General features: G+C 47.4%; 2 protein-coding genes across 4 annotated transcripts; one reads left to right on the top strand and one right to left on the bottom strand.

Moving 5' to 3' along the window:
* Nucleotides 1–1,495: 1,495 nt before the first annotated feature.
* Nucleotides 1,496–10,077, top strand: polh (polymerase (DNA directed), eta). Of its 3 annotated transcripts, XM_088933704.1 has the most exons (12): nt 1,496–1,601; nt 1,948–2,058; nt 2,582–2,732; nt 2,828–2,962; nt 3,206–3,441; nt 3,659–3,831; nt 5,701–5,804; nt 6,103–6,222; nt 6,546–6,669; nt 6,870–6,935; nt 7,606–7,778; nt 8,477–10,077. In XM_088933704.1, exons 3-12 carry the CDS (start codon nt 2,596–2,598, stop codon nt 9,420–9,422), a joined length of 2,214 nt encoding a protein of 737 aa, XP_088789830.1. In that variant the 5' UTR covers nt 1,496–1,601; nt 1,948–2,058; nt 2,582–2,595; the 3' UTR covers nt 9,423–10,077. The 3 variants fall into 3 exon arrangements, with proteins under 3 accessions (XP_088789830.1, XP_088789831.1, XP_088789832.1); XM_088933705.1 differs by lacking the exon at nt 1,948–2,058 and having other exon boundaries at nt 1,535–1,601; XM_088933706.1 differs by lacking the exon at nt 1,496–1,601 and having other exon boundaries at nt 1,957–2,074.
* A 2,654-nt stretch (nt 10,078–12,731) lies between these two features.
* LOC148819838 (GTP-binding protein 2-like) lies at nt 12,732–25,537 on the bottom strand. Its single transcript, XM_088933707.1, has 12 exons — nt 25,181–25,537; nt 22,958–22,984; nt 22,299–22,483; nt 21,884–21,992; nt 21,421–21,618; nt 20,369–20,543; nt 18,398–18,617; nt 17,811–17,946; nt 17,312–17,370; nt 17,053–17,224; nt 16,182–16,346; nt 12,732–15,790 (listed from the first exon to the last, which is right to left on the bottom strand). The coding sequence occupies exons 1-12, from the start codon at nt 25,373–25,375 to the stop codon at nt 15,626–15,628; spliced, it is 1,806 nt and encodes a 601-aa protein (XP_088789833.1). The 5' UTR covers nt 25,376–25,537; the 3' UTR covers nt 12,732–15,625.
* Between the last annotated feature and the right edge of the window lie 2,242 nt (nt 25,538–27,779).

The following is a 27,779-nucleotide window of genomic DNA, read 5'->3' as shown; positions in this document are numbered from 1 at the left end:
GATAAAGACCCATATGCATAGCGGAGGAACGGGAAAAAGGCCCGGGCTCGTTAGTGCAAAGAGTTCAGGAATGCCGTATAGAAACCTACACCCTCAGGTAGCGGACGTGGGGCGACCTGGTGCTAGGCGGGTCTCAGGACATCCGAACGTCAATGCTGAGCGAGGGCAGAGTGCAAGACCCGGAAATATATAGCCCAAGGGAAAGAGAGGGACCGGAAGGACAGCAGGCAGGAAACTAGGGACAGGACAGAGAAGGAGCAGCCAGAGGGCGTGACAGTAATATGGTGGGACAGTTTGGCCTCAGCAGTCAGAAGCAGCTGGATTTGGCAGACTCCATCATATCCTTATATTCAGACAAGTAATCTTTCAGAGCCTAATAATGTACATTATTTCTGTACAAGGTAAGAAAGATGCCACCTACATTCCAAGTTTCAGGGAGACTTCTAAGACTAAATCCTGTTTTGAATCACAGTGAAGACTGTAGGCATAAGGAGAAAAAAATGTTTATACTTTATATAAACATATAACTAATGCCCCAGTATAGTGACGGGGACACCATACTGTAAACAGGTGCCATCCTTCGGATGAGACGTTTTACGTCTCTTCGGATGAGACGTAAAACCAAGGTCAATGTGGTCATTTAAAAATCCCAGGGTGGTTCTTGAAAAGAGTAGGGGTGTAACCCCGGCCTCCTGGCCAAATTTCCCATTGGCTTTTACCAATCATGGCCTCCTAATAATCCCCATCTATGAATTGGCTTCATTACTCTGCTCTCCTTCTCAATTCCCAGAAACATTTTACTCAAACGAGGTGGTCAAAAAACGGATTTTCTGAGAGGTACCCATGACAAGTGCTTTTTAAACCGAATGATTTAAGAAATACCAACCATCATTTTACATCTAGAGGCATATAAGATTATCCCTTCAAGTAAAATAATACTTAACACCTTTTACTCTTTACGCACTTTTTAAAAATTATTTATGCTTAACAAAAGAACAAAGATTACAATACAAACAAGAGTACATATAACAATTCAAGACAAAAATATCGTCAGGGGTGCATATTACTACATAAATTCAAGTTATAAAAAAATAAAACAAATTAAATAAAAATAATGTCCGCACTGCTTTCATATTTTTGCACTTCGAAATAGTCTGCAAATACCCCCTTACTTCCATTTTAAAATGGGCACTTCCCAGACCACTTCATTTTAAGTATATAATAACGTTCCATTATAATAAATAAATGTATTACAAATAAAATTTTTATATTGTTTTTGATGGGGCTGAAACTTAACATAACATCTTTTTCATAAAAACAAATATCAATATTGGTCTCTTTTTTAATATAATTCTGCAACATAGTCCAGAAAATGTTTACCCTAGGACATAACCAAAACAAATGATGAATAGTTTCAGGGCTATTTACTCTTTACTCGCTGCCATCCCAGCTAGCGCTGTAAGCTGTACTGATGACGTTATCACCGGCTCTTTTTGATGACGTGTTGCCGCTGCCTGTGATGTTGGAGGGAAGTCTGAAATAAGGAGGCTGTTTTGGTTGTGGTTTTAGGGTTTCGCGACAGCTCTGTGGGGACCGCTGTAGTAAGTTTATCGTTTCTGCTTGAAATGTTCTTATGTTGTATTTAAAATTTATTTCGATGGTTCTTAATGATGCAGGCGGAGGTCTGTGATAACATCGGAAGGTAAAGAGCAGAGTTAACATAAACATAACCACTACACATTTACACCTCGAGTTGTAACAGTGTGTACTGTTGAGAATGCCGGCGTTTGTAATTCTCTTCCTTCTTCAGCGTTGTAAAGACTGCGTCTTGGTTGGTAGTTTTAGTTTAGAGTTACAGTCATAGTCGCTGTCGGGATAAAATACCTGGGTGTGCTTGTCTCCTGGGCTGTTAGCCGTCTGGATCTGAGTGTCTCATTCTAACTCCAGTTTCCAGAATCAGCCACACGGCCGACACCGAGCACCCGAGAGACCGTGTTCCTGCGTGGAGTGTGGACTGAGTGTCACTGCCGCCGGCCAGTGTTTCCTGACCTGCTGGAGGTATCGGGGAAAATAAGTAAACACGCTACTGTCCTTCGGCAGCGTACTTTAAAACAACTCAATATGGCCACCGCACGTATAGATCACTTTTCTTCTGTGATTTAAATTAGTACATATAGCTGCAGCAGGTACAGATCAATATCCTACTGCACAGTAATTTAAAATAAGTAAATATAGCCACGTTATATGTAGATGAGAACGAATATTTAATTCCCATGCCCAGTAAAAGTGTAGTACTGATCTTCTGTTCACTATGAAATCTGAAATGACGCTTTGGAACAAATCGGTAACCTCATTCCCCAGTGTGTGTTGTTGGATCATGAGCAGGGGTAATAAGTGCTGATTCCCTTTCTTGGACTGCTGTTATACCTTAAAAGTCCTCGTAGACGGATAGGTAATTAAAAATAAATCAATAACTGCTTCAGCGCGGTGGCACTGATCAAGATCTAGAGGTGTCACTGTTCCCCCGATACCGAACGTTTCTGACGTGACTCATGGGAACGCCGTGTGTGCCGCCCCTCAGGAGCCGTGCCCGCGATGCAGTATGGGAAGGAGCGCGTGGTGGCGCTGGTGGACATGGACTGTTTCTACGTGCAGGTGGAGCAGCGCCTCAATCCCGAGCTGAAGGACAAGCCCTGCGTGGTGGCGCAGTACAAGACCTGGAAGGGCGGAGGGTGAGGAGCGCGGGGGCGCGGGGGGCCGCAGTGTCCACCAGTATCGCCGGTTCTTTCTCGTCCTGACGTCCTGTCCCGTCCTTCTCCTTCTCCAGCATCATTGCCGTGAGCTATGAAGCCCGGGCGCACGGAGTCACCAGGAACATGTGGGCTGACGAGGCCAAGAAGCTCTGCCCTGATCTGCAGGTGGCCCGGGTTCGAGAGGCCCATGGCAAAGCTGACCTCACCCTGTGAGTGAGCAGCTCGCTTTGAACTAGCGTAACAACAACACGAGGAAATAATCTTATAGTTTGTGCCAGAGCCAGAATAATCTGTTTAGAATCAGATTTTTTTTTTTGCTTACCTTTCTTCTGTGATGCAGATATATAGAGTTTATAGACTCCCCATGTAACATGTTGCTACCAGAACTCTATTGTAATGTGTGCCGGTCCTGAGTGGTTGCGCTCTGAATGTCTGTCTGTGTCCCTGTCCAGTTACCGGGAGGCCAGTGTGGAGGTGATTGAGGTGATGTCTCGCTTTGCCGTGATTGAGAGGGCCAGCATTGATGAGGCCTATATGGACCTGACCAGCACTGTGCGGCAGAGACTCCAGGAGGCAGTTGAGCTGTGTCCTGATCCCAGTCTGCTGAGGAGCACTTATGTTGAGGGGTTTCCCCGGACAGCCTCTGGCCAGCAGGGGGAGCCAGAGGAGCAGACTCTGCAGGATAAAGGTGTGTTTGCAGCTTGGAAAAATGATTAAACATGCACTGAAAAAAATCCAGAACAGGAAGTGTTGAGAGCTGTTTGCAACTCGGATGTAGCTGATGTAAGTGCTTCTGTAGAGTGAGGTTCATCCCCTTCTCTGACGGTCTCATAGCTCATAGCTGTGTGTGTGGTGCCATCCTGGCTGGGGTCAGCTAGCTGTGCTCTGCTGTGTGTGTCTCGCAGAGGAGAGACGCTGTCAGGGCCTCCAGCAGTGGCTGGCCACCCTGCCCTCCCCGCTGACCGCGGCCTGCCCCGAAGTCCAGCTGGCGGTGGGTGCTATGATTGTGGAGGAGATGAGGGCTGCCGTGGAGAAGGAGACTGGCTTCCGCTGCTCGGCAGGAATCTCGCACAACAAGGTGAGGCCTGTCGAACCCCCGTTCACAGGCCTGCAGCGACCAGAAGGCGGGGGACAGTCCGGGCAGCCGTCAGCCACTAGGGCAGTCTAATGGCTTAGCGGCCATGGTGTGTCGGAATTAACAGACCTGCAATCTGTCTGCCTCACATCACTGGGTATTCCTAGACCTGCAGAATCTTCTGACATTCCCTAACTGAAATAATTATTTAATTGGACCAAATGAGATTTTCACCAGCTGGTGATTGAGAGGGTCGGGCAGTTTGGCTTGAGGAGCAGCAGTGAACAGCACTTCTCTAGACCAGTAGTTCTCAAACCTTTTGGACCAAGTACCACCCCTGATCAAACCAAAGCATCCAAGTACCACCTACAAGTCATCTTCTCATAGGAACCCCAGAAAATCTCAATGACCAACATGAGTGCGCGTGCACGCACACACTCACATACACTTATAATAAATATTATAATAATAAAATTTAATTGATATAGCGCCTTTAAAGGTGGCTTCTCAAAGCACTTCACAGAATGACAATAGGAACAACAACAATTAAAAATAAACAATAAAAAAGCACCATTTCAGTGAGAGGGGTGAGCCTGTTTAGTTGAGCAAAGGAGATGTGAATTCATTGGTCGAGCCTTGATACAATTCACAACAGAGTCTTAACAGATTTTAAATCGTCAGGCATTTTCTTGACGGCCAAGGCCTTGCAGTGGATGCTGCAGTTCATATCTGGAGCAATCTCTCTAATTCGTGCAACTACATCACTGTTTCGGCTTGTCATCGCTCTAGCACCGTCTGTACAAACTCCGACGCATTTGATCCAGTCGATGCCATTCTCTTCGATAAATTCATTCAGAAGTTGAAATATGTGCTCTCCTGTAGTTCCTGTGGGTAGCGGGTTACAGAAGAGAAAGTCCTCATGGGACGTACCCTCAAACTTGTATCGAACGTAAACGAGCAAATTGGCCAAATCAACGACATTTATAGACTCATCTAATTGCAGTGAAAAGCATCTGCTCATCTTAACGCGCTCTATCAGTGTACTTTTGACATCATCTGCCATATCAATAATTCTATGAGTGACTGTGTCTTTCGGAGGGGGCAACAGGTCGAGCTGTTCAGCAGCTTTTTCTCCACACATAATACGTGTCAGCTCTTTTGCCAACAGTAAACAAAGTTCTTCACAAATAGTGTGGGGCTTACCTGCTTTAGCAATCCGTAAGCTTGCATTTTTCCCCGTTTTCATTTCAGGAGTTTGTCTCAGAAGTTAAAAGAAGTTTATATTTCATGCGCATGGGAGCAAAACACAGAGACGCTCGGTGTATTTTTCTCAAATTAACCTAGAACAGTTCTTAAATATATTTCTGTTATCTATCACGCTTTCCTGTGCTCACAAGATTGCCAGCGTTCCTAGCATGCATTTCTATGCTTTCCTGTGCTTACAACATTGGCATTGTTCCAAAATCACACACATTCTCCTACCTCCCTATTTGCTGGAGATAACTTTTTTAAAATAAATTGGTCACTTGCGTTCGTAGCACGCATTCCTATAGAATGGTATAGAATTACATAGTAACTCTTGTGTCCACTCAAATATTAGCGCAAGCTGTATCGTAGTACGTAGGCTGCGTATTCGACACAAACTAATTTTATTAAAATAGAAAATATGAAAACCCGTCCCAATTTTTCAGTGCACACAACAAAGTTCCAGGGTCATATGGCGTACCGCCTGGCGGTGCTACGCGTACCACAGTTTGAGAACCATTGCTCTAGACAGTCAGAGAGCTGTTGCGTCCAGCTGGTAATTGAAGAGGATGTTCTGTCAGTGATTTTTGAATGCACACACTAAAAAGAACTACAACCCTCTTGCAGGTGTTGTCGAAACTTGCCTGTGGCCTGAACAAGCCGAACAGACAGACCATCCTGCCCCTGGGGTCTGTGCCTCAGCTGTTCAGCACTCTGCCCATCAGCAAAGTGTGAGTATTGTCTGTGCTCACGCCCGCGTTCCCAGTTTCAGTTTTCTGCACTGCCTTCACAGACATCTCTTAAACCACAGGAGCCAGGCTCCCTGTACCGGCCTTGCAGACTCTTGTAATGTAAACATTTTCTTGTTTACGAGACACACGTAAGCAAAACTTACTGAATGTGCAGTAACAAGACACATCGCAGCCCATACAGACGTGAGCTCAGGGAGTTCGCGGAGCGAGTAGGTGACAGCTCTGTGCTCCCTCACTGTGTATTGAAGCTGCGGTCTCTTCTGTTCATGTGGTGAAGACGTCACCTGGGGGGGAAGCTGGGAGCCGCTGTTGCCGAGAGCCTGGAGGTGGAGCACATGGGAGAGCTCACCCGGTTCACACAGGGGCACCTGGCCGAGCGCTTTGGGGAGAAGACGGGGTGAGTCCGCCCAGCAGGAGACAGACTCTGTAATTCTAGCTCCTTGGGAAGCCTGATGAAGGTGTTCAGGATCACCAGCAAATAGGAAAGATCATATGAAGTTCCACCAGCCGAGCAGTGATTGAATGTACCAGGCCTGCAGGTGTATTTGACACAAGTGGCTTCAGGTGCTTGTTAATGGAGAATTTGCATCAATTGTATTGTTAAAGCACTGCTCTTATCAATTAAGAGAAATTAAATGTCTGTGTCAGAAAGTCTAATTGGGTGAGGAATAAAAAAAATCCAGATTCCATGTTGGAGTGTCTGTTCTGGTCTCCTCCCAGGCAGTGGCTTTACGACCTGTGCCGAGGGATCGAGATTGAGCCGGTGAAGCCCCGACAGCTGCCCAAATCCATTGGCTGCAGCAAGAACTTCCCAGGGAAGACTGCCCTGGTCACCCGAGAGCAGGTATCCCAGCATCCTCGCACAACTACGATGGACTCCATTTTCAAATCTTTGATAGAAGCTTCTTTCAACAGTTTGTCACCTGACAGTTTTGCAGATTCTCACTGCTGGATGTCGTGTTTCAGTGTAGTACCTGTGAAAATGTATTAATGTTGTATGTGCGTGCTCCCATGAAGGGTCTTAGTCTCTGTCTGTGCCCTCAGGTGCAGCACTGGTTTCTGCAGCTGGCTTTTGAACTCGAGGAGAGACTGACCAAGGACAGAGAGATGGTGAGAATTGGCTGTCCCGCAGACAGTGTCACATTCTTACAGTTTTAAAGTAAAAATTGTGAGCAACTCTGGGACAAAAATATGCAAATGAATGCATGTTTTTATTCTACTACAGTTGAAAAGTGTAAAAGATTAATCTTAACAGTTATCACCAACAACACCGTAAAACCAGATTCTGATTGAAAGTACTCTATGTGCTGTATGTCTATTAAAACCCCTGAACACGAGTGATAATGATGGACTGACAGGGGCTGTTAAACATTACTTCTGTTTCGTCTTTGTGTTTTCTGGCTGCTGAAACAGGGCCACACCATGGCTCAATAAAGTGACAGTCAGCAGGTGTTTCCTGTTCCGTTTTGATTATTGATAAGTTTGTATCTAACACTGTCAGCCACCATGGATAGAACTGTGCCTTTGAAGCTTGTGCTTCAGGCAGCAGTCTGGCGTAAAGGTCAGGGGTTGTGGGTCCCGATCCCAAATGGGACCCCACTGTCAGGCACACACACTGCCTCCATGTGAACATGTCTGCAGGTCATTATTGTAAATGAGTGTTTTGCCAGACCGATCTATAGGAGTAAAAAAGAGAAGATAAAACAGATTGCCAGATCCCTAAGGGCAGGCCAAGAGTGCAGACTGTTCTGAACTCCTGACCCCTCCTCTCGCTGTGCAGAACAACAGGGTTGCTCGGCTGCTGACGGTGGGAGTTCGCGTGATGGGGGACCGCCGGGCCAGCAGCTTCTCCCGCTGCTGCGCGCTTGCGCGGTACGAGGCCGCAAAGATCTCCAGTGACAGCTACGCCCTCATCAAGAGCCTCAACACAGCTGGCCCCCACCAGGCTGCATGGCAAGTGACCCCCCACGGGCTGCTGCTGTCCTGCGTGTGCAGTCAGCGCAGTCAGCGCAGTTCACAGCGCAGATCAGTGGAGGTTTGAAGGGAGAGGTGCTCTGAATCCAAGCAGTTTTTCAGGAAGGTTTTACAGCCTGAGTACAGTTCTGGTCACTTTCTATTGCTACCATTAATGGGTTTTTAGAAGTGATCATTGTGTATGCATTAGAACTATACAAAATATGTCCACATGGCACAGTGGCTATTCCTGATCAGGTTATCCCTGCCTTTCAGTTATTGCTGAAATGTCACATGCAACAGCTGTCTGTGAATTTAAGATGCACCTCAAACCCAGCTCACCTCAGGTCAGGTCCAGCGTGCTCCTCTGCTGCTCTGATCCCCATTGCTCCCCAGGCAGATACAGGCACACCTGCCCCTCTGGTGCTACAGCTGTCCAACTGGTATGTGCCATCTTAAAATCCTTAAACAACATTCATTGCTTAGGATCTTCTTTAAGTGCAGTGTGGCAGGTTTTTATTTGAGGTCTCCTTTTTGATATATAAGAAAGGTTTGATTCCCAAGATCTTCAGGTTTCTTAGTTTGTTGTTAGCAGTAAACGTGAGCGTTGGATGAGCAGTATGAGCAAGGGGTGAGGGGTGGTGAGCAGTGGGGGGGGTGAGCTCTTGGCTCATGTCGGCCTGTGCTCTGTGCTGCAGGAGTCCGGCGCTCACTCTGCTGCACCTGTCTGCCAGCAAGTTCTCCGAGCCGCCCGCAGCCTCGGCCGGGGGAATCACCAGCTTCCTGAGCAGCGGTGCCGCAGCGACGCAGATGCCCCCCAGCCCAAAGAGAGAGGCAGGACCCAAGAAGCCTGGTGCCATCCAGTCCTTTTTTCAGAGGGCCTCTGTCAAAAAGAAGGAGGGCTGTGAAATGTCAGCGCTGTCTTCCTCCTCAGACCTGACATCTCTTCCTCCCTCTGAAAACCATCCCCCCACTCCCTCACCGGACAGGCCATCGGTTGGCATCTCCTCTTTCTTTCACAGGAAGGCTCTAGAGGACGAAGGAGGGCGTCTCTCTGAACACTTGCTGGATCCGGCCAGACCAGTAGCCTGGGCACAGGCAGGGGTGGGTCTGAGGGAGGAGCAGAGTTCTGGGGCAGAAAGTGCAGCAGGAGCTGATAGCATAGCAAGCAGTGCAGAAACCCAAGAGAAAGCCGTGGAGCACATTGCCCCTGGGGCCCCCCCTGACAGCGCCGCTGCCCCTGGGGCCCCCCCTGACAGCGCCGCTGCCCCTGGGGCCCCCCCTGACAGTACTGCTGCCCCTGGGGTCCTCCCTGACAGTACTGCTGCCCCTGGGGTCCCCCCTGACAGTACTGAAGCCCCTGCCCTGCTGAGCGATGTGGACCTGCTGAGGTGTGAGAAGTGCAGGGAGCAGGTGTTGGCCTGGGAGATGCCAGAGCACATGGACTACCACTTTGCCCTCGACCTCCAGGAGGCGCTCTCCTCCAGCCCTCAGATCTCCCCTCGGCCGCAGCACACCCTCGGTAACCCTGGCCCCTCCTGCAGGGGCAAGAGCAGACCCAGGAGCCAGCCTGCTCCTCGCCCCAAGAGGCCGAAGTCTCAGGGCTCCAGCCACACCCTGGACTCCTTCTTCAAGAGGAGCTAGGCCGGCCAGACCGCGGACGCGGATGACCTCAGGCTGTGGGAGTCAGTGCCGAGAGTGCAGGTTCCATTCCAGGGCACTCCAGGAGCTGGAGCATTTTCAAGCAAAAAAGCACAGAGAAGCAGTGACCAACAGAAGGCCGACTCGCTTCCTTTTCTTGTTTGAATCAAAGGATCATGATTGGATAAATCCATAATGGTCTGCTTTCAGCCATGCTGAGTCACTGTTCAATTTTAACACTGTCAAATGGCCCTGTGTATAGTGTTTTGTACCTGTTTTGCCTTCTGATTCTGAAGTTTAAAACATGATTTTCCTCAAGGGGGCAGTGTGGTCTCACTGGAGCTGAAATGTATTCTGTTCCTTTTATTCTTTTTCTGTGGAGAAAACAGGGCTCTTACTATAATGGCCCATCTACAGTGTTGACTTCCCATCTGCTTTTTGCAATTAAGTACATTTTTGCTTTTATCAAGTGTTGCACAAATGTAATTTACCTTTCAAAATTGCAAAAACTGCTTTTTAACAATGGACACATTTATTTTTAAGTAGTATGTAAATTGAGGAATATACAAGAAGTGAGTGTTGAATGATCGATAATTTATTTTAAAAAATCTTTTCAATTTTTAAGCATGTTTACCCTATTAAAATCTATTATGCAGCTGCTCTCTGTACCGTTCATTCTGTAACATTTTAGAAAGTACAAAGCATCATACCAGGTGTTTCTGCTATAGTGTTATTGCAGTTGAATGCAAAATCATTTCTGAAGCTGTGGAGAAGCTCTGTCCAGCTAAAGGGCTTGACTCTCTTTGATGCTTTGTGCTCCTGCTCTGGAATAAGAAGTTGTTGCAGTAGTGTTTATGTACCAAACTGACCCCTCTCATACCGAAAGACAACTCCTGAAGCATCATGCTTGGGTAAAATGGGTATTCCTAAAGTCTCACTCTCACATCTCAAGAATTTAAAGAAGCTTAAACTGAACACTGACTATTCAATGGAGTATTTAAAATGAAAAATGGAGAGAATACTACAGGGTAAGGTGTCTGTTGGCCACCCATGCAGAGATATGGTTTTATATTCCATGATACAGATCATAGGACGCGGGCAAGGCAAAGTGAGACATGATATATGCCTGGAGCAGCTAAAAATACCTTACAAAGAACATTTTCTCAAGAGCCCTTCCTGAATTGCTTGTTGTGAAAGAGCAATGTAGGCAGCCTGTATTTGGGGCTGCTGTCCTGGAGAGCTGAGCTCCCTAGGGCAGTGGGACTGACCAGGTCTCTCACATGCTGCAGCAAAGCCTATTATACAGCAGTGTGCTGCTTTCAGTCATGTCCCTTTGACCCTGATTTCCACCTGCTTTGTTTTAGTTTCATTTTCCTGAAATGATCGCCCTTGCTGATGGTGTTTAACAAAGACTTGCCTGCTGAGTGCTGGCTTCAGAGTACTCTGACACAATGCACGCTGAAAAATACTGCTGTTCTAGAATGGTTTTTGCCATTATACTAATAAGGCAACATATTAGTTCTGCCTGCTGTACAGTTCTCGGATGAGACCACTTATGCACAACTCAGGGGCTGCATAGCTGTAAATAATTGCTGAAGTGAAATGGTTTTATTTCCATTCAAGAGCAGATGAAAAATCTGAAATTGTCTATTGTATTAAAGAAAATTAGGTAGCATTAAAGTTTAATGTTTGGACGATGCCATTTATTCCATTTTTAAAACACATTTCATGGCCTACATGTTCATTGAGCCCCAACTGAGAAGGTGTGATTAAGGACATAATTGGATACAATTAAGTTTGATTCAGACAGAGGCCTTAGTATTCAGGGTTCTGTTTTGGCAATGAATTTGTTTCTTGTTGTTTGCGGAGGGGGCCACGTTGGCGCCCTCTGGTACTCGACTGTTGTGTCTGGACTGTGAGGCCTGTGGTTCCTCTCCCTCGCTTATCTCCCTGTGGAGGCCCAGGGTTGAGCGCTGAGGATTATCAAGCATCTGGACAGTTTATCATCAGAGCAGCAGCTCTCCAGCTTCTTCAGGGCTTCTGTTTCGACACCCTCAAGCCTGTCTGTGTCAGTATTTACAACAGTTTTCAGAACCAAGTCTCGTAGTGAGTGCCTGCTGAATTGAATTTAATTTAATTTAATCTCATTCCTGGAACAGTTTAAAGCTCTTTGTTCTTGATTGAACTCTTCACCTGTGTTTCATCATATACAGGGCACCCCAGGTCAAATTGCATGTTTCACATTTCATGAAAAGAGGCTAACAGCCTCTGCAGGGTACAAACTTAAAGATGACGGATTTCTACACATTTAATGAACAATTACTATTTGCTGAATTTAACAGATTGAAAAAAAAAATGAATGTCACATGTGCAAAGGTTTCTGCAGGTCCTCTACAGTCACGTGTGGATTCTGCTTTGCATATCTGACCAATTTATCAGCAATTCCATCAGAGATTTTACTGAGGCTTCCAGATCTTGCCTTGACTTCAAGTTCCCCTTAACTTCCATTTCTTAATGATCGATAATAACAGTGAAAATTCCAAGCTAGAAGCATTAAGATATCTTTTATAGTCTTCCCTTGCTTTGTAACAGTCAATTATAAGTCCTGAGTCAGCTGCTTAGAGGAGCCCATGGTTGTTGAGACTAGGCACAACATCCTGAAAGGTTAGAGGGGTTATTTATTCAACACCGGAATTGTCTTTATCTGTCTTAAATTAAGATCTAACAAGTCAATCAAAAAGGCCTTAAAAAGTATTAACCAACTGGAAGGGTGCCCAAACGTTTGCAAACACCACATACACTTTTTTTTTTGTTTTTTCCCAATCGGTTAAATTCAGCAAATCAATAGTAATTGTGCAAAATATGCAGAAATATGTCAGGTTTAAGTTTGTACCTTGAAGAGATCGAGTTAACTTACTTTCCCTTAGAGATTCAGTTAAACATGCAATTTGACCAGGGGTGCCCAAACCTTTGGATACAACTGTAAATATGTGAGAATGTATAAAACATGTTTATAAAGATAGACATGTTGTAAGATTACAAGAACAAGTGATACATTGATTTTTACCATTAATCTTTTTAAGTGTAAAATAAAAATTGTGTAAGTAGAATGCACTGTACGGAAAACTTTAATTTGCGATTATCTCACTGAGAAAAGGAAACCACCTCCTTTCATAATTATCCATTCCAGCTCGTTAATGATGATCTGAGGTTTCAACACTCAAACTCCTTGTCCCTTCACTCACACCAGTGGCAATTCTCATTCAGCTCTTTAAACTTCTCAACACAGAAGATGAACACAGTACACAGAAGTAAATAAAAAATCTATTTATGTCATTATATACAAACTGCATTTTGTACATAAATTTCCATAACTTCACTCAAAAGAAGATTAAAATAACATAGAGGACTTGTGCAGACTAATATTTGTGAAATCGGAGACTGCTGTAAAAAGTCTTCTGGAAAACGTGGGTGGAAATAAAAAATCTTACCAAAGAAACATTTTCTCAATGCAAGAATAAAAGTATTTTTCTGCAAACAAGTTAACATGAGCATTTCATTCAACATTTTGAAAGTTTTTTTTTTTTTGGTTTGCATACCTTCATTGCACGAGAACATAGAAAAGAACGGTAAGAACAGAAACAGGATGAAGGAGCTCCTGCAGCAGTCCTGTTGGTGTTTGCTGTGTGTTCCAGTGAGGTGGGAGGCACGGCTTAGCAATGCTCCACATGCATGGAGCAGTCACAGCAGCAGTCACAGACCTGACACACACACAGAGCTCACAGGGGTTCTGTTCACCCACCCAAGCACCCTACACAATGTCGAGTTAAAGAATAGCACCACATGAACATTAAAAAAATCAATCCAACCCCACAGAGCTCTAAAAGAAGTCCTTCTTTTATAGGCACTGTAATTTCAATCCCCTTTATAACAATCCACTGGCGGAAAATACAAAGATAACTGCAGTACCGCTACTGTGTAGGAACTTTCAGTTTATCCTTTCTGAAATCCAATGCTGAAATTGTACCTTGACAACTCAAGTTCCCCACCATGACTAAGCTGGTAGCCCCATGTTAACGACATTCTCAGGACATCACGCTGGACAGCAGACCGACACTGTAGCATGAAGGAAAGCTGGCTTTCAGGGTGTGGCAGGCAGCACGTTCACCAATTCAAGTGTTCTCCATTACTCAGCACATCTTGAGCTGCAGTACTTTAGAGGGAAACTAATTCCACAGCAAGCAAGCTGTCAAGGCAGACTTCACTTGTGTTCCCAGCTCCAGGTGTGTACAATAGGTCTCTACCAAGATGCAGTGCCTGAAGAGCTTGGAGAATCTTTTAGACTGCTCAAATTAAGCCAATAATTAGTTCAATCAGCCCCTTGAGAGCTGGGCTGGACTAAAAACCTGCACAACTTGTTTTTCTCACGAACTCTGCTTCAGAAGCTGCAGAGTCCTGAACGAGTGGCAGATGCCCTGTCCAGCACAAGCACAATGCTCCCCATTGGAAAGCAACGACTGCAGCAAAGCACCTGACGGGGCCCTGCAGAGGCCGCAGGACCAGGCAGCTCTGTGGCCTTCGAGCACTGGACACTGGACCAAAGGCAGCCTCTCCTTCACCAAAACACAACGTTCTTTATTGCGTACGAAATTAGAGACAACAAAAAACACAAAGTCACTTGTGAATATGGAAATAAAGAACTGCGCCAAGTCAAATGTAACTGAAAAGGTACAACACCCCAGATCTGTAGATAACCTCAGTTGGCAGGCTGCATCACAGTATTGGGCATATAAAACAGCACCTTCAGCCTTTCTGCACAGCCTGCATCATGCTGCTGTCACAACAGCTTCATGTGGGTCTGTTTCAGGCACTGAAGGCAATAATTCACCCCTTCTTGTATAATGCAACCTCTCCAAAAGCACAAAGCCCCACTCACAGTTCTGAAGAGTGCAAGAATCCCAGAAGTAGTTGGGGGCAGACTCTAGCGCACAGAACCACCCCACATCGACAAGTCAAAACTGCCTCTGCAGTGCCCACAGGGCAATTTCGTTAGGTCACTATTTTCTACTGCAGACAGATTTGCTCAGGATTAAACAGGAATATTATTATTAAAGAAGGGTTATGTTAGAGAAGAACAGATTGCTTCTCTGTATGAAAACACAACAATCCAGAGAAAATAACGCACTTGGACACTTTCCCCATTGTGGTTAAAGGTACTTACAGAAAAAAACACTTCAATCAACACCCAGCAGGCGGAGGATCAGCCAAGCAAAGCCCATAAGGAGAGGAAAGGTAAAGAAGCTGTATGAGGACACCAGCTGCCACGTGATCCTGTAACACTGAACTCAGGACCCCACACACAGTCCGACAGAACACACAGTCACACAAATTTCCCCGTGGGGACAATAAAGCCTGAACTGAATCAAACAGTCACAGCTGCTGGAAGGAATCATCTTCAAAATTATGTTACCATGATGATCACATGCATAACATAAAGATGCTGCTGCACCTCCCAAGCAATATTTCTCAGTGGCTCACTGATCCATTTCTCGACAGGCTCAACTTTCCTTTCATAGGAAGACTGACTGAAGATGTTTTAGTGGTCAGAGACTGTTTTAAGACCATCTTGCTACATCACTTCAGGTTTGGTACTGTAAATATCGCAGAGCAAGTTGTCAAAGTTTTTGGAGCAGAAAGGTTCAGTTCTTAAATAAAACTTTGTGTACAAACCACAGTACGCACTATGCTAAAACTCATTCACTTCCACTCATAACGCCACTCCTGCATTGTGAGGGACTGATGGGGGTTCGAATGGTGCTTTTCATGAAATTAAAGTCAGAAATTAAAGACTTTTTGAATCCGAGATCCTGGAACCAATTAAAGATTTGGCTAATCTCTGTGGACATAATCCCAGGCACACGGGACTTAGAGAGAGTCTCTACAAGAATCTGCACCTTAAAAAAAAACAGCAAAATGAAAGGAGACCCAAGTGTAAAACTTAAAGTTCGACTGGCTGAAATTAAAAGTAGCTGGCCAAGCTACAGACAAGTAAAAAAAGGCTGTGGGCCAGGCATACGTGTGAAGAACAATCGCTTCTGTAATGATTGCTGTCAGATTAAAGGCGAGCAAATGCAGGTCAAACAAAACGTAGGTCCCTCTGCTCAGACTGGCTGGTGATGAGGTGTCCTAGGAGTCTCGTCTGTCTCCTAAGGGTGGTGCTGGTAGAGGGAGACGGGCTGCAGGTAGGTCACATGGCCGATGCCCTTGGTCACCCCCTCCCGGAACAGCAGCTTGGCTCCCACTTTCAAGTACTCGGGGTGCTTGATGAACTTGAAGCGCACTACCGCCTTCTCGCCAGTCCGCAGCTCGTCCTGAGATGAGAGCAGAGAGCGCCTTTACCGCCACAGCGAAGCATTCGAAACAAGACCAACCCAACAGCGCCAAGATCATTTAGAAGCAGTTGGGGGTCCCTGTACTATGCACAGCTGGAAGAGAAAACACCATTCCCCAAACCACACTGGCCACCATCAGCACTGGCAGGTGCAGGCGAAAACCCTCGCATTCTTCGATATTAAATAGGCAGACTGGAACGTGGGCTGTTGCACTGTTGCACTGAGAAAGGTGCTATGGAAATACACATGGATGGACTCAGCATAGGAGAGGTGGGCACATGGAGGACCAACTTAATAGACAAGGGGGGTGAAATGGAAACTTTGACAGCCTGGACTGCACCCGACCCGAACTCCGGCCGGCCTCACCCACCTTCCCGCGCAGGCACTCCACGGTCGCAGTCTGCCGGACGTTCCCCACGTGGACGGTGACCTGGAAGCCTTTCCGGAAGGTCTTGGCGTGGAACAGCAGCACAATCTCGGCTTCGAACAGCCAGCAGATGGTGGGATTCATCTCTGGACTGACCATCACCATTCCCTGCAGCCAAGATCAACAGTGAGGTGCTCTCGCGTATGTCACTGTTACCAGGCTTAAAAAGACAACTTTGCAGAAACACTCCAGATACAATGCTAGTGTTTGAGGAGCATTTCCAGTGTAAATAGTAAATTCTTGAAATTATATCCTGTAGCTCTTTTCATCTCAAAGGAACCCGTAGCATTTCATACATATAAAGGGCCCACTTCATGCCCCCTGAAAAGCAGCTCCACCTGAGTGACAGCCAGCTGCTCAAGCCACGAAACTGCCTCACCAGCTGCACTGAAATTGAACAAGCCAGGAGTCAGGACACCAGGCTGCTCTCTAGCCTAGTCTATAAAAATGCCCTTAGAGTTTTATTAACCATGTAGCTGGGACCTTGGTTTAACATCTGGAACCTCTGGTCCACAGGGAACAGCACTACCTACTGGTCCACCCACACCCCTGACATCAGCGACCTGGTACTGGTCCTCCGGTACACAAGAACATGGAGCCATTTGGCCCATCTGATCCGTTTGATAGTTAATCGCTTATCGACCCCAAGATCACACCAAGCCATTTCTTGAAGGAGGCCGAAGTATCAACTTCAACCACTTGGTCTGCCACCCGTCCCAGATCCGCACCAGGCCCGCACCAGGCCCGCCCCATGTGTACCCAGCCCCACCCCAGCCCCAGCGCTGAGCTCCTGAGACCAGGGCCGGCGCCTCACCTTGCGGAGCAGCGAGCGGTCGAAGTCCCCGAGCGCCAGCGTGGCGGCCTGGCCAGCCCGCAGCACCCTGCAGGCGGAGCGGTTCCTCTGGATGCTGCACACCTTCAGCCCCAGGAACTTCCCCTCGTCGGTGGGACCCACCACCAGCCGCTCGCCCTCCCGGCAGATCCCGCTGGGGAGAGAGGGGGAGGGAGGCGGCTCAGTCGCTGCAGCTGCACGGGGAGCCACACAGACTGCAGGGACACCGCAGAGCCCTCACCTGTACAGGGTTCCCCCAACCACTGTGCCCACGTCTGGAACGGTGTAGATCTCATCAACCTGGGGAGAGAGCAGTGTTTTTCACAAAGACAAACACACACCTCTTTTACGAAGCACACAAAGAGGCAAAAACACTTGACCACCACACTACAGCAGACAATGTGAATGAGTGTCCAGTGTGGTGCAGAGCCCAGGCCTGACCGGACCTGCAGTGTCCAGTGTGGTGCGGAGCCCAGGCCTGACCGGACCTGCAGTGTCCAGTGTGGTGCGGAGCCCAGGCCTGACCGGACCTACACTGTCCAGTGTGGTGCGGAGCCCAGGCCTGACCGGACCTGCAGTGTCCGGTGTGGTGCAGAGCCCAGGCCTGACCGGACCTGCAGTGTCCGGTGTGGTGCAGAGCCCAGGCCTGACCGGACCTGCAGTGTCCGGTGTGGTGCAGAGCCCAGGCCTGACCGGACCTGCAGTGTCCAGTGTGGTGCAGAGCCTAGGCCTGACTGTACCTGAAACTCGGTGAGCTGCTGCATGAGCTCCTCTTGCTCTTTGCTGTTGCTGAGGGGGGGCAAGATGTTGAAGAAGACCTTGAGGAGGTCCAGGCTCTCCCCAGACACGCTGGACAGGGTGAAGATTGGCGTGATGCTGTGAGAAGACAACACAACAAAACGAACACTAGAATAAAAAAACGTAGTCATTCAGTGAAATAAATAATAAATAATGCTTCTGAAATGAATAATACTTCTAAAGAGTATTACCAAATGGTTTTCATTGCACAAGCTTTGCTCCATGTTGCAGAAAATTTGAATATGTGCTGCGCCACCAGCCAGCTGGGACCACGATTAGCCAAACAGTGGCACCCAGGTGCCAAGCGTGTGAACCTGAGGTCTGGTATCCTCAGCTTGCCAAGTAACAGCAGCCCTTGAGGCCTGCCAAGTGCCCACGGGCTGGCCGGTCTGTCTGCCGAAGCCATGGGCTTGCAGAGGGAGAGAATCGAGCCTGGGGGCATTCCAGAGGACACGTGTGGCTCCATCTCTCTCTTGCTTGTTAAAGGTGACAGCAGCAAACCATGTGGAAACTAAAGAGAGTGACTTACCTCGGAGACTGTGCGAACTGCTGGGCGGCGGTGACGGCGTCGTCAGCGTTGGACACCACCATGGGCACCTTGTTGCAACCGGGCTGCTTGAGGATGCGCTCCAGCTGGCGCACAGTCCTCTCGATGGTGCCCTTGGTGCACAGGTCCACCTTGCTGACCACGATGAAGATGGGCACCTTCAGAGCCATGGCCAGGCCCAAGTGCTCCCGAGTGGTGCCCGCTGCAGACACGATAAACACACGTTTCCCTGATGAGTCACACAGACGCAGCGCTCAACTTGATCATCTGTAAGCATGTTACACTGTGCAATGCAAACTAGAATAATAAGAACGATAAATAAGTTCAAAGAATGCAAAATGGTCCTTAGTAGAGCTCTACTCACAAAAGTCCGGATTAAAGAAATAAAGCCAGAGAAACATGAGCATGTTACACAAAACTCTGTTACCAGGCAGGCCCCTTTTCAACTTGTAAAGGGAAAGTTACACAGAACTGATAAGACATGAAAGAGAAGGACATTGGAAAAACAAGCAGCACTGAACTCAAGCTTCAGAACGATAATTTCAAAGTCAGAAATACAAATACTGCATGAAATACAAATACTGTGAGCTTGCGTCCATTGTTTCATCTCTTCACCCTGGTTTTACACTGTGATATTGAAAGTGAAGAATGGAAAGGAAGTCGAATACAGTTCTCCTGGTCCCATTGATCAAAAGCCCTGATCACTGCCACCTTTTCCATTGGCTGTGTATGAATCCCAACCTCTGAACTTCAGAGACAGGATCTTGTCCTTATACTGTATGTACAGTAAATGGCTACAATCTCTGTTCGACACTGAAAGAGGACTCATTCAAGCTTGTTTCACATCTTCTTTTTTCACTGCCTGAACTCCTGAACACCCCCAGGTGCACCCAGGCATGCCGACGGCGGTTGAGCTGAGCTGGACGCCGCACGCTCTGCCGGGCCGCTGAGACCGAGAGCCATCAGCAGGTTTAACAGCGAGGCAGGAGGGAAGCAGAATTGCACAGAGCAGCACCAGTCTCCCCGGTGTCACGTGTCCAGCATTGCACACATACAGCTGTCAGCCGACCCAGCACAGCTTCCCTAAAAATAACACCTCTTACACAGAGAGCAGGTACTGCAGCAGCTCAGGTGTGCAAAGCCTGACCTCTGGTCCTGTTCACTACTAGCTCAGTGCTGGTGAAACACAGCCGGGCTTCATTGATCCTATGAATGAACATGGTCTCGCTTGGCTGCATGGGGCTTCGCTCCTACACCAGCTTGACTACCCTGTCCGTGAGAGCACCTCCACATCCTGTTCCTGCACCCCTGAGCTCGCGTCAAGAGCAGGCTCGTCTGAACTGACGGCCAAGTCACAGAGCTCCCTTCTGTATTTCCAGGACAGGGTAAATCTTCCAAGACGCACACACCGGAAATCACACTAATAATTGATTGTGGAAGACAGCCATTTTAAAACGCTGCTCGGTCTTCATTTATTGAATGTCAGCATAGATAGGTTGTGCCAGCTGCAATCGTGACTGCTGAGTGCTTTTAAAAACATATCTAGAAGTTAGGACAACCTCACAGTCGCTGCTGTAAATTGATATTTTAACTCACCAACACTAAAAGGTGGGTACAGTTTTGCAGATGTAGGTCATGTTGGCACGAGTAAGCTCTCTACTCACTCTGCCCCCACTTCTGTCACGCACTGAAACCCAAGAACCCTGGAGAACAGGCAGCTAAAAACAGCCCCAGCAATGCAGATCTCCTTTGCTGTGAGAAACGTGCTGTAGTTCCCGCCACTCCAGGGCAAGGTAGCCTGATCACAGGTCATAGGACACAGTATTGTCCACAAAGCAAGTGAGGGTATTTGCACAACAGAAGAGGGAGAAACAATGCACCCGGACCTGGAAACACAGTAAATGACTCAGACCTGTCCAGCCCTGTTTCTGTCAGTCCTCTAGGAGGGATTACCTATGCCTGTGTTTGCACCGACCACCAGCATGGCGAAGTCTGGGCAGTAGCTGGTCAGGCCGAAGATGGTGGTCTTCAGGTACTTGTGGTGGCCAGCCAGGTCGATGAAGGTGATCATTTTGGAGGCGCTCTCGCAAATCTCCTCTGCTGTGCGAGACTCGCTGTAGTTCACCACCTGCAAGGTGTGGCGGGGGGGGTTAGGGATTCAGATAGCAAACCTGCAGCGTGCAGCCCTGGTGCCCTCCACCACTGACTGCACTGGACATGATCACCCTGAAACAACCCTCAGAGGAGGGGTCACGCGCTGGGCACACTGACAGAGGACAGACTCTCTGCAAAGCAGCTGAGCTGCTTTGATACTTTCTTTTTTGCATGCAAGAAAGCAAACACCTTTTCTCTTTCTACCTGCCTATGCATGCAAATGTACTCAAAATTAATGTAAATTACTAAGCAACAAGTGCAGAGTTGCTTCAATCCAACTAAAACCCTAGACTGGATGAAAAACACTTTGTAATTGCTTATTTGCACCTGTGCACTAGGTAACAATTAGGAGTTTGCAGTGGTTCTTCAGGTCCAAAAACAGCAGTGCACGTACACACGACAGCCTCATCTTGAAAAACTTATACTTCTGTCTTCAGAATGACAAAAAAAAGGTGACAAAAAAAAGGTATATATGTGAATTCAGCAGCACTAGTTTGGACTACACAAAGAAGTGCTACCACTTCAAAGATCAGAACTTGCAATAGACTGCCAGTGTCTCTTCTGTGCTGTTAATGCTTGGTCAGAATACCTTTGCAGGCTACTGATCCAAACTTGACAAGCAATATCTTGTAAAACAAGCCAATCGATCCATGCTCAGAACAAGGCAATTCAGCTTATACGGTCCTTATCCTGAGTCAGAAATAGCCTCCAGTATGGCTCTGACTCCTGAATCGAATACCAATTCCTTTAAAGGAAGTCTGTGCTCCCAGCAGATCCACCTGAAGGTCAGGACTTCTAATCTATGGATAGTAAGGAGCTCCTGACACTGCAGCGCTACAGGGCTTCCTTACCTCTCCCTTGCTGTTGAAGCCCAGGATCTCAAAGCTGATGCTGGACGTGCGGCCTGACTGGATCTCGTGGAGGTGTCTGAAGAGGTTGAGGCGCGCACGCCCTCGCCCGTTGTCCAGCTCGCCCTGCGTCAGCACCCCCAGCAGGGTCGACTTCCCCGAGTCCACGTTGCCCAGGACGGCCACGCGCAGGTCCAGGAACTGAAGAGCACAGGCACAGCGCAGGGCGCTCAGAGGTGAATGCTGGCTGACAGACTGCATCGCCAGAAACACATGCTACCCAGCAACCGCAAGTCAGTACCCTCGCCACTCCTCTCAGTCTTTGACTGCTGTGCTGTTCTGTTCAGGACTCCCCTGAAGCCCTCTCTTTTAGTGAAGCATCTGGCAACGACATGTTTCAACTCCACTGTCTCATCAAACCTCATCTACCGGTCGTGAGGAGCAGCGCTCTTTCAAAACAGCTCACCTGCTGGTCATCCGGCACTTTCCTGACCAGGACTTCGGCGATTTTTCGGGGCACGTCAGAGTCGTAGTCCACCTCTCTCTCCCTGAGAACTGTGATGTCAGCGCCAACCCTGGACACAGACCCAGGCAGAGGTCAAGGGTCATATAAACTCCACAAACATTTTGATCCTAATGGTTTACTTGAGCAAAGAGTGTAATTGCATCATCATCTCTAACTTGTGAACTATTTTGATCATTTTAAACTCAAGTCACACTTGCCAATAATGAATTTACTTATTTGTCTGGATGCTTAAAAAACATCACATATACATAATTAATGCATTTCCTGTCTGCAGCCTGGCAGCAAAGCTCCGAGTACTCCTGTGTGAGGAGGCAGGTCTTTGCTCCCAGGCTGCTCCTTGGTGAGGTCCACCTACTTCTCGGCCATGCGGCGCAGGGTCTTCAGCGAGGCCCTCATGTCCTCCTCCGACAGCCCCACCAGCAGCCCGTTGTCCTCCACCCCGATCTGGTAGACCGCCTCGCCGCGCCCCTCCTGCAGCCTCCACTTCATCTGCGTCACGAGGTGCTCGAAGCGGTACTGCGTGGGGCTCACCAGCTTCAGCTGCACAGACACACAGCTCGGCTGAGTGCGGGGCGCACTGGGACTCGCGGCGGCCAGCTCCCCTGATCCCTGTCCGACTGCTCCTCCCCGTCACACACTCCAGTCCTCCTGCTCTCTTAATCAATCGCCAGAAGACTCGGCTACGCTTCAGGCAGGAGGAGCTGCCAGCCCATGGGCCCAAACACAGAGGAAACCCTGCCCACCCGCTGGCAGCACATGCCAAGGTTTGCACGAGTCCTGGTCGCAGGCGTCTAAGACGAGCCCAGATTTAAACCCACAGTCCCAGAACGAGTGTACCCAGCCAACCTCGGGCCTCTACCAGCTGAGCCCCTGCTGGCCAGAAGGAAACTGTCAACGTTGAGCCCCGCTATTCCTGACCAGCCCCGTCCTGACCCGGCAGTGTCTGTCTGAGCCCTGCTGTGGAAGAGGAAAGGGGGCCATGAGGGAGAATCCCTCAGCAGGACAGGCGCTTACCTTGTACTCTATGTTTCCTTCCTCAGCCTACAAGAGAGAAAGAGAGACTATTAGCACGCAGGGCTGGAAGAACAAGGCTGCCGCCGCACACAGGACTCAACAATATGCCAACAGAGGTGGACAGGCAAAGCACCACAGGGCGGGATAAAACCTGCATTCCAGGGATCTCGAGTCATCAAATGCATCATCTAGAAGAGACTGTGTGTTCTGTTTTCGGAATCTATTAGTGGATTCTACTCTCTTCAGTTCAGGATATTGGATAATAAGGCTTATTATTTCACATTCCCCGATCCATCCATTTGTCCATGCAGTGTATTGTATGGAAATGTATTTTCCAATACAGTGTATTGACAAACAAGTATGCTGTTCATGAGGAATCTAACATCTGAATTTCAGGTTCCTCTTCAAACAGAATAGGTCAGTCTGTGAGTTGTTACCAGTCCATACTATTTCAAACTCCTCTGACACCGTGGCCTCCTCCTGTCACTCCTGTCAGCCCACTATCCCGGCTTATTTTTAGTGCGTCCTGGCTGCTGCTGTGGAAACGCTGGGATCAGGTTACATTCCAGCACGGCACAGCCTGCAGAGTGGCACGCTTACTCCGCGCCGCCCACAGAAAGACAAAAAATGTTCAATTCCCAGATGTCTTCACATCCGCTCTGAAGACAGCAGGGCACACATTCCAGATACACTATTCTGTTTACAGTAACTCCGAACATTTTTGTTCAAGATCTTGTGCTGCACGGTGGTATGCCCAACAGTTCCAGGACCCCGAGTTCGGAAATAAGTAAATCTGCCCACGTTTTTCCCCCGCTGTTATTTCCACTCCTGTGATGTGTCAGATTAATTCATCTAACACAAGTGCAGTTCCTTACAACTGCAGCAGCTCTGGACATGCTAGAAGTGATATTAGCTAACATGACTTCTTCCTGTTTTCAGCTCTGATGGGCTATTTGCCTCCCAGTTATACTGTAACACAGATTAAGTCAGCAGGCAGAGAGGGACTGGGGCCTGTGGAGACAGAGCTCGGTTCCCTCCGCTGTGTGATCTGACACACCTGAGGCATCAATGCTGATAGTGTTTCATAGATTAAGTTTCTAAAACTGTACCGAGGTCCAGAAGTTGTTTTGCACTGACGCTCCTCTCTCTCTTACTGACTTTATTAGCCTGAGGAACAGTGAATCTGTCTCTGTCTAATGTTCTATATGTTGTGTGTAAATGTCTTATGATGTGTCTGTATTGTAAATGTCTGTAGATGTTCTGTTAAGTGAGCTGACGTATTAGCATGACAGGTCAATTACAGCAATGACTCTCAGACCTGGTCCTGAGGCACAGCTGTGTCTGCTTGTCCCATAATCTCCAGTGCTGACTGATCCCTGTAACTGCTCTGCTTGCTGGTTACAACACATCTCTGCACTCATTTCTTGCTTTAAAATATCTGGGCTAAACTATTTTGCTTTTAACTTCAACATACACAACTTTATGCAGTCTTATATCAGCTAGGTCATTCAGAGTTTGCTTCATACTGCCTGACTAAACTGCTCTTAACATGTGACCGACTGAAGATGAACACACACAGGTGAGAGTGACACTATCAGATTCTCCTTGTATCACTGTGTCAGTGTTTTTTCTTCTGCCTCAGTCCAGATGAATATCAGAAATCAAAATAAATTTGCAGTGATTAAGAACCCAGCTGAAAAAAAAAACAGCAGACACACAGGAGTAATCCAGGACCAGGGCTAAGAACCACAACATTACCATAACACCAAAGCACAACAGACAACTAACAAACTACGAAACGTGATAAACAGCTATACTGCAACAGAAAAAAAACTATATAACACAACAACAACCAGGACACTGCGAAAACAACATCTGTCAGCTGACTGTCCACAATTAGACAATCAAACAACCTCTCTTCCGTCCTGTGCCCTGACAGCACTCTCTCCCTCTATTGGTTCACTTAGCGAAAAAAAACTAAATTAATAGTAGTTGATACTATGGCTACTGTCGTCTTAATGTTCATTCCTAACCACATCTCGGGGCTCTTATTCTGAGTTAACCAGCTGTCTTCCTGTTTGCAAATTACATGCGTTTGTAACATCGCGGGAGCTCGTATCTGCTCATCCGATACAGAAAGCAATGCTGGAACACGAACTGCGGCTCAGCACAAACACGCTGCAGCCCGGACGGGTTCTGACTGGGTCCGAGACCCGGTCTCACCTCCGGGGGCAGGTACGGCGGGTTGTTGCTGGGCTTCGTGCTTCTGCTCGCCCGGTTCTTCGCTTTCTTGCCGTTTTTCGAGGTCGACTTTTTGGACATCATCCCGAACCCATTCCCCGAACCGGCAGCCAGTCCCTGCGAGCCCGGCTTCAAGCCTGAGCCGGTACCGAAGAGCTCCGCCATCCGTGAGTCCATCCTGCGGCCTCTCTCCTCCCCCTCAGATGCGTCGCGGCTCTTTCGACTTCCGAAAACCGGGACAGCGCCGGTAACGCATCTGCTGGGCTACAGAGAGGGAATAAAAACAAAAACACTGCACCCCCTCTGCACCCGAAAACGATACCTCAGCACTGAGCTCACTGAAGCGGATATACGTCAAGGATGATGACAGAGAGGGAAATATTTTCGATGACGTTCACTGAATATTCATGAGGAACCAAAAGTGGGCTGGGTTTTCATCCCGGTCTCTCCTGCTATTGGCTATGACTCACATCAGAATCCCCGCCCACGGAAGAGGGGATGTCTATGCTCGACTCTTGCCTGTCTTTGCATCAGCGACGGGTGAGGTTAGAGGTGAAGAATGTCAAATGAAGCCAGCAATATTGTTGTCCTCATTGTGAAACTACTCCTAGGTTGCAAACGCCAAAACATGTTTTCTTAGTTCAACAACAACAAAAACCACGGCCAGCCCAAGCTCCCTGCGGGCCCTAGGCAAGGTCTTGAAAAGGGGCCTCCCCTGGTTGCACAGACACTACTAGTATCAGCTCCCAACACAACCTTGTTTTACTGTTTAAATTAATTACTATAATAAATTAATTATTTAACTAGAAAACTTACTATCCAACTTTGAAGAGCACATCATAAATACGTTACAGACAATAACAAGAAGCATACATTTTACAAAGATAACAGGCCAAGCAGATGGGAAAGTTTTCCAAAAAAATGTTCTATAAATCATTCGACTAGATTTTTGGGAGGCAAAATCATCAATTGCATCTTCATGCCATAGTAGTCGCCCCACAGCGTTGACTGATGCTCATGATGGCCTTGTGCCGGGGCTGACCTCAGGAGTGTTTTAATCAGCTTGAGCTCTGAGCAGCTCCTCTCTGCTCCTGCCACTGTCACTGGGAGAGAGACTGCAATCCGAAGGGCTACAGGTTGGGTTCACGATACCCCCATTCACTGAAATACAGGAGACACCCCAAGGAAAACAATATGTTTTAACTCTGATCACTTATAAACACCGAACAGTTTTTTGTACTGCGCATTCACTTTCAAGCTTTTGTTTGGCCTAGCAGCACTGATTTTTAGCCAGGTGTCCCACACAGCTTGTATACAATTAGAGAAACATGAATTCGTTAACTTCAAGTAAAACACCTCTCGTAGACTGTCTTGATCTTGAAAATGTGGTTCGTCTACTATTTGCTACTAACATGGATCTGACAGACTCAAAAGCAAATGAAATACAAATTACATTATCATGCAAATGATGTATTATTACAATGATTTGAGGGTATCTCTGTTTTGAGATCGCTTATCCTGTTCTTCTTTTCTGCGCTTCAGAAACTTATTTGGTTATTGGTTATTTTTTGAGCGGGCTTCCATTAGGATAATCCACATGGAACTGTTTCCATGGAAATCCTTATCAGGAAATCCTTATCAATGATCGCTGAATATTCATGAGGAACCAAAAGTGGGCTGGGTTTTAAACCCAATCTCTCCTCCTATTGGCTACTACTCAAATCAGAATCCCCGCCCACAGAAGAGGGGATGTCTATGCTCGACTCTTGCCTGTCTTTGCATCAGCGACGGGTAAGGTTAGAGGTGAAGAATGTCAAATGAAGCCAGCAATATTGTTGTCCTCATTGTGAAACTGCTCCTAGGTTGCAAACGCCAAAACATGTTTTCTTAGTTCAACAACAACAAACACCACGGCCGGCCCAAGCTCCCTGCGGGCCCTAGGCAAGGTCTTGGAGAGGGACCTTCTCCGATCACGATTTGCACAGATACTACTAGTATCAGCTGGAAATGCAACACAACAGCAGCAACAGAAAGAGCCACACTAGGGAATTTTTCGCTCACAAATTGAACATGCTGAGTAAAAAAAATGTTGTGTTGCACATTAAGGGGGATCCCTGATGGCTCTAGACAGCCTCCTAGTTTGCCCGTGTTCACACAACATACTGTAGTGATCTCAGGATCTCATCCAGCTGTGTCCTGAGAGAAGCCAGGCTATCATCTTCAGAAACATGACCGAGTATCCTGTTCCCCACTCTCACAACTCTTTGTGTCATTAGACACCTCAGTATGTTGTCTGTGGAAGTGTGACATTTTTCTTGATTGGATTGGGGCTGCAGTAGAGCAAATCTCTATCAGCTTCTTTGACTCGGCAATGAAGTACTGAACTGAACTGTAAAGAAATGTCTCCTGTTCTTGGTTTTAAATGTACTTCTACCTAGTTTGCACTTGTGTCCTGTGGTTTGTGTTTTGCTGTTCCACTGGGCTGGAGTTGTCAGTGTGGTTCAGGATTTTGAATATTTGTATCAGGTATTCTCTGTACAAGCCTAGAAATATTTAGGTCCTTTTGCCCGTCAGTGCAGGA

This window comes from Atractosteus spatula, chromosome 15 (assembly GCF_055471065.1).
Source record: "Atractosteus spatula isolate fAtrSpa1 chromosome 15, fAtrSpa1.hap1, whole genome shotgun sequence".
Taxonomy (NCBI): domain Eukaryota; kingdom Metazoa; phylum Chordata; class Actinopteri; order Semionotiformes; family Lepisosteidae; genus Atractosteus; species Atractosteus spatula.
Note: the sequence above shows the minus strand (reverse complement) of the source record. Positions and strands in the feature narration are given on the sequence as shown.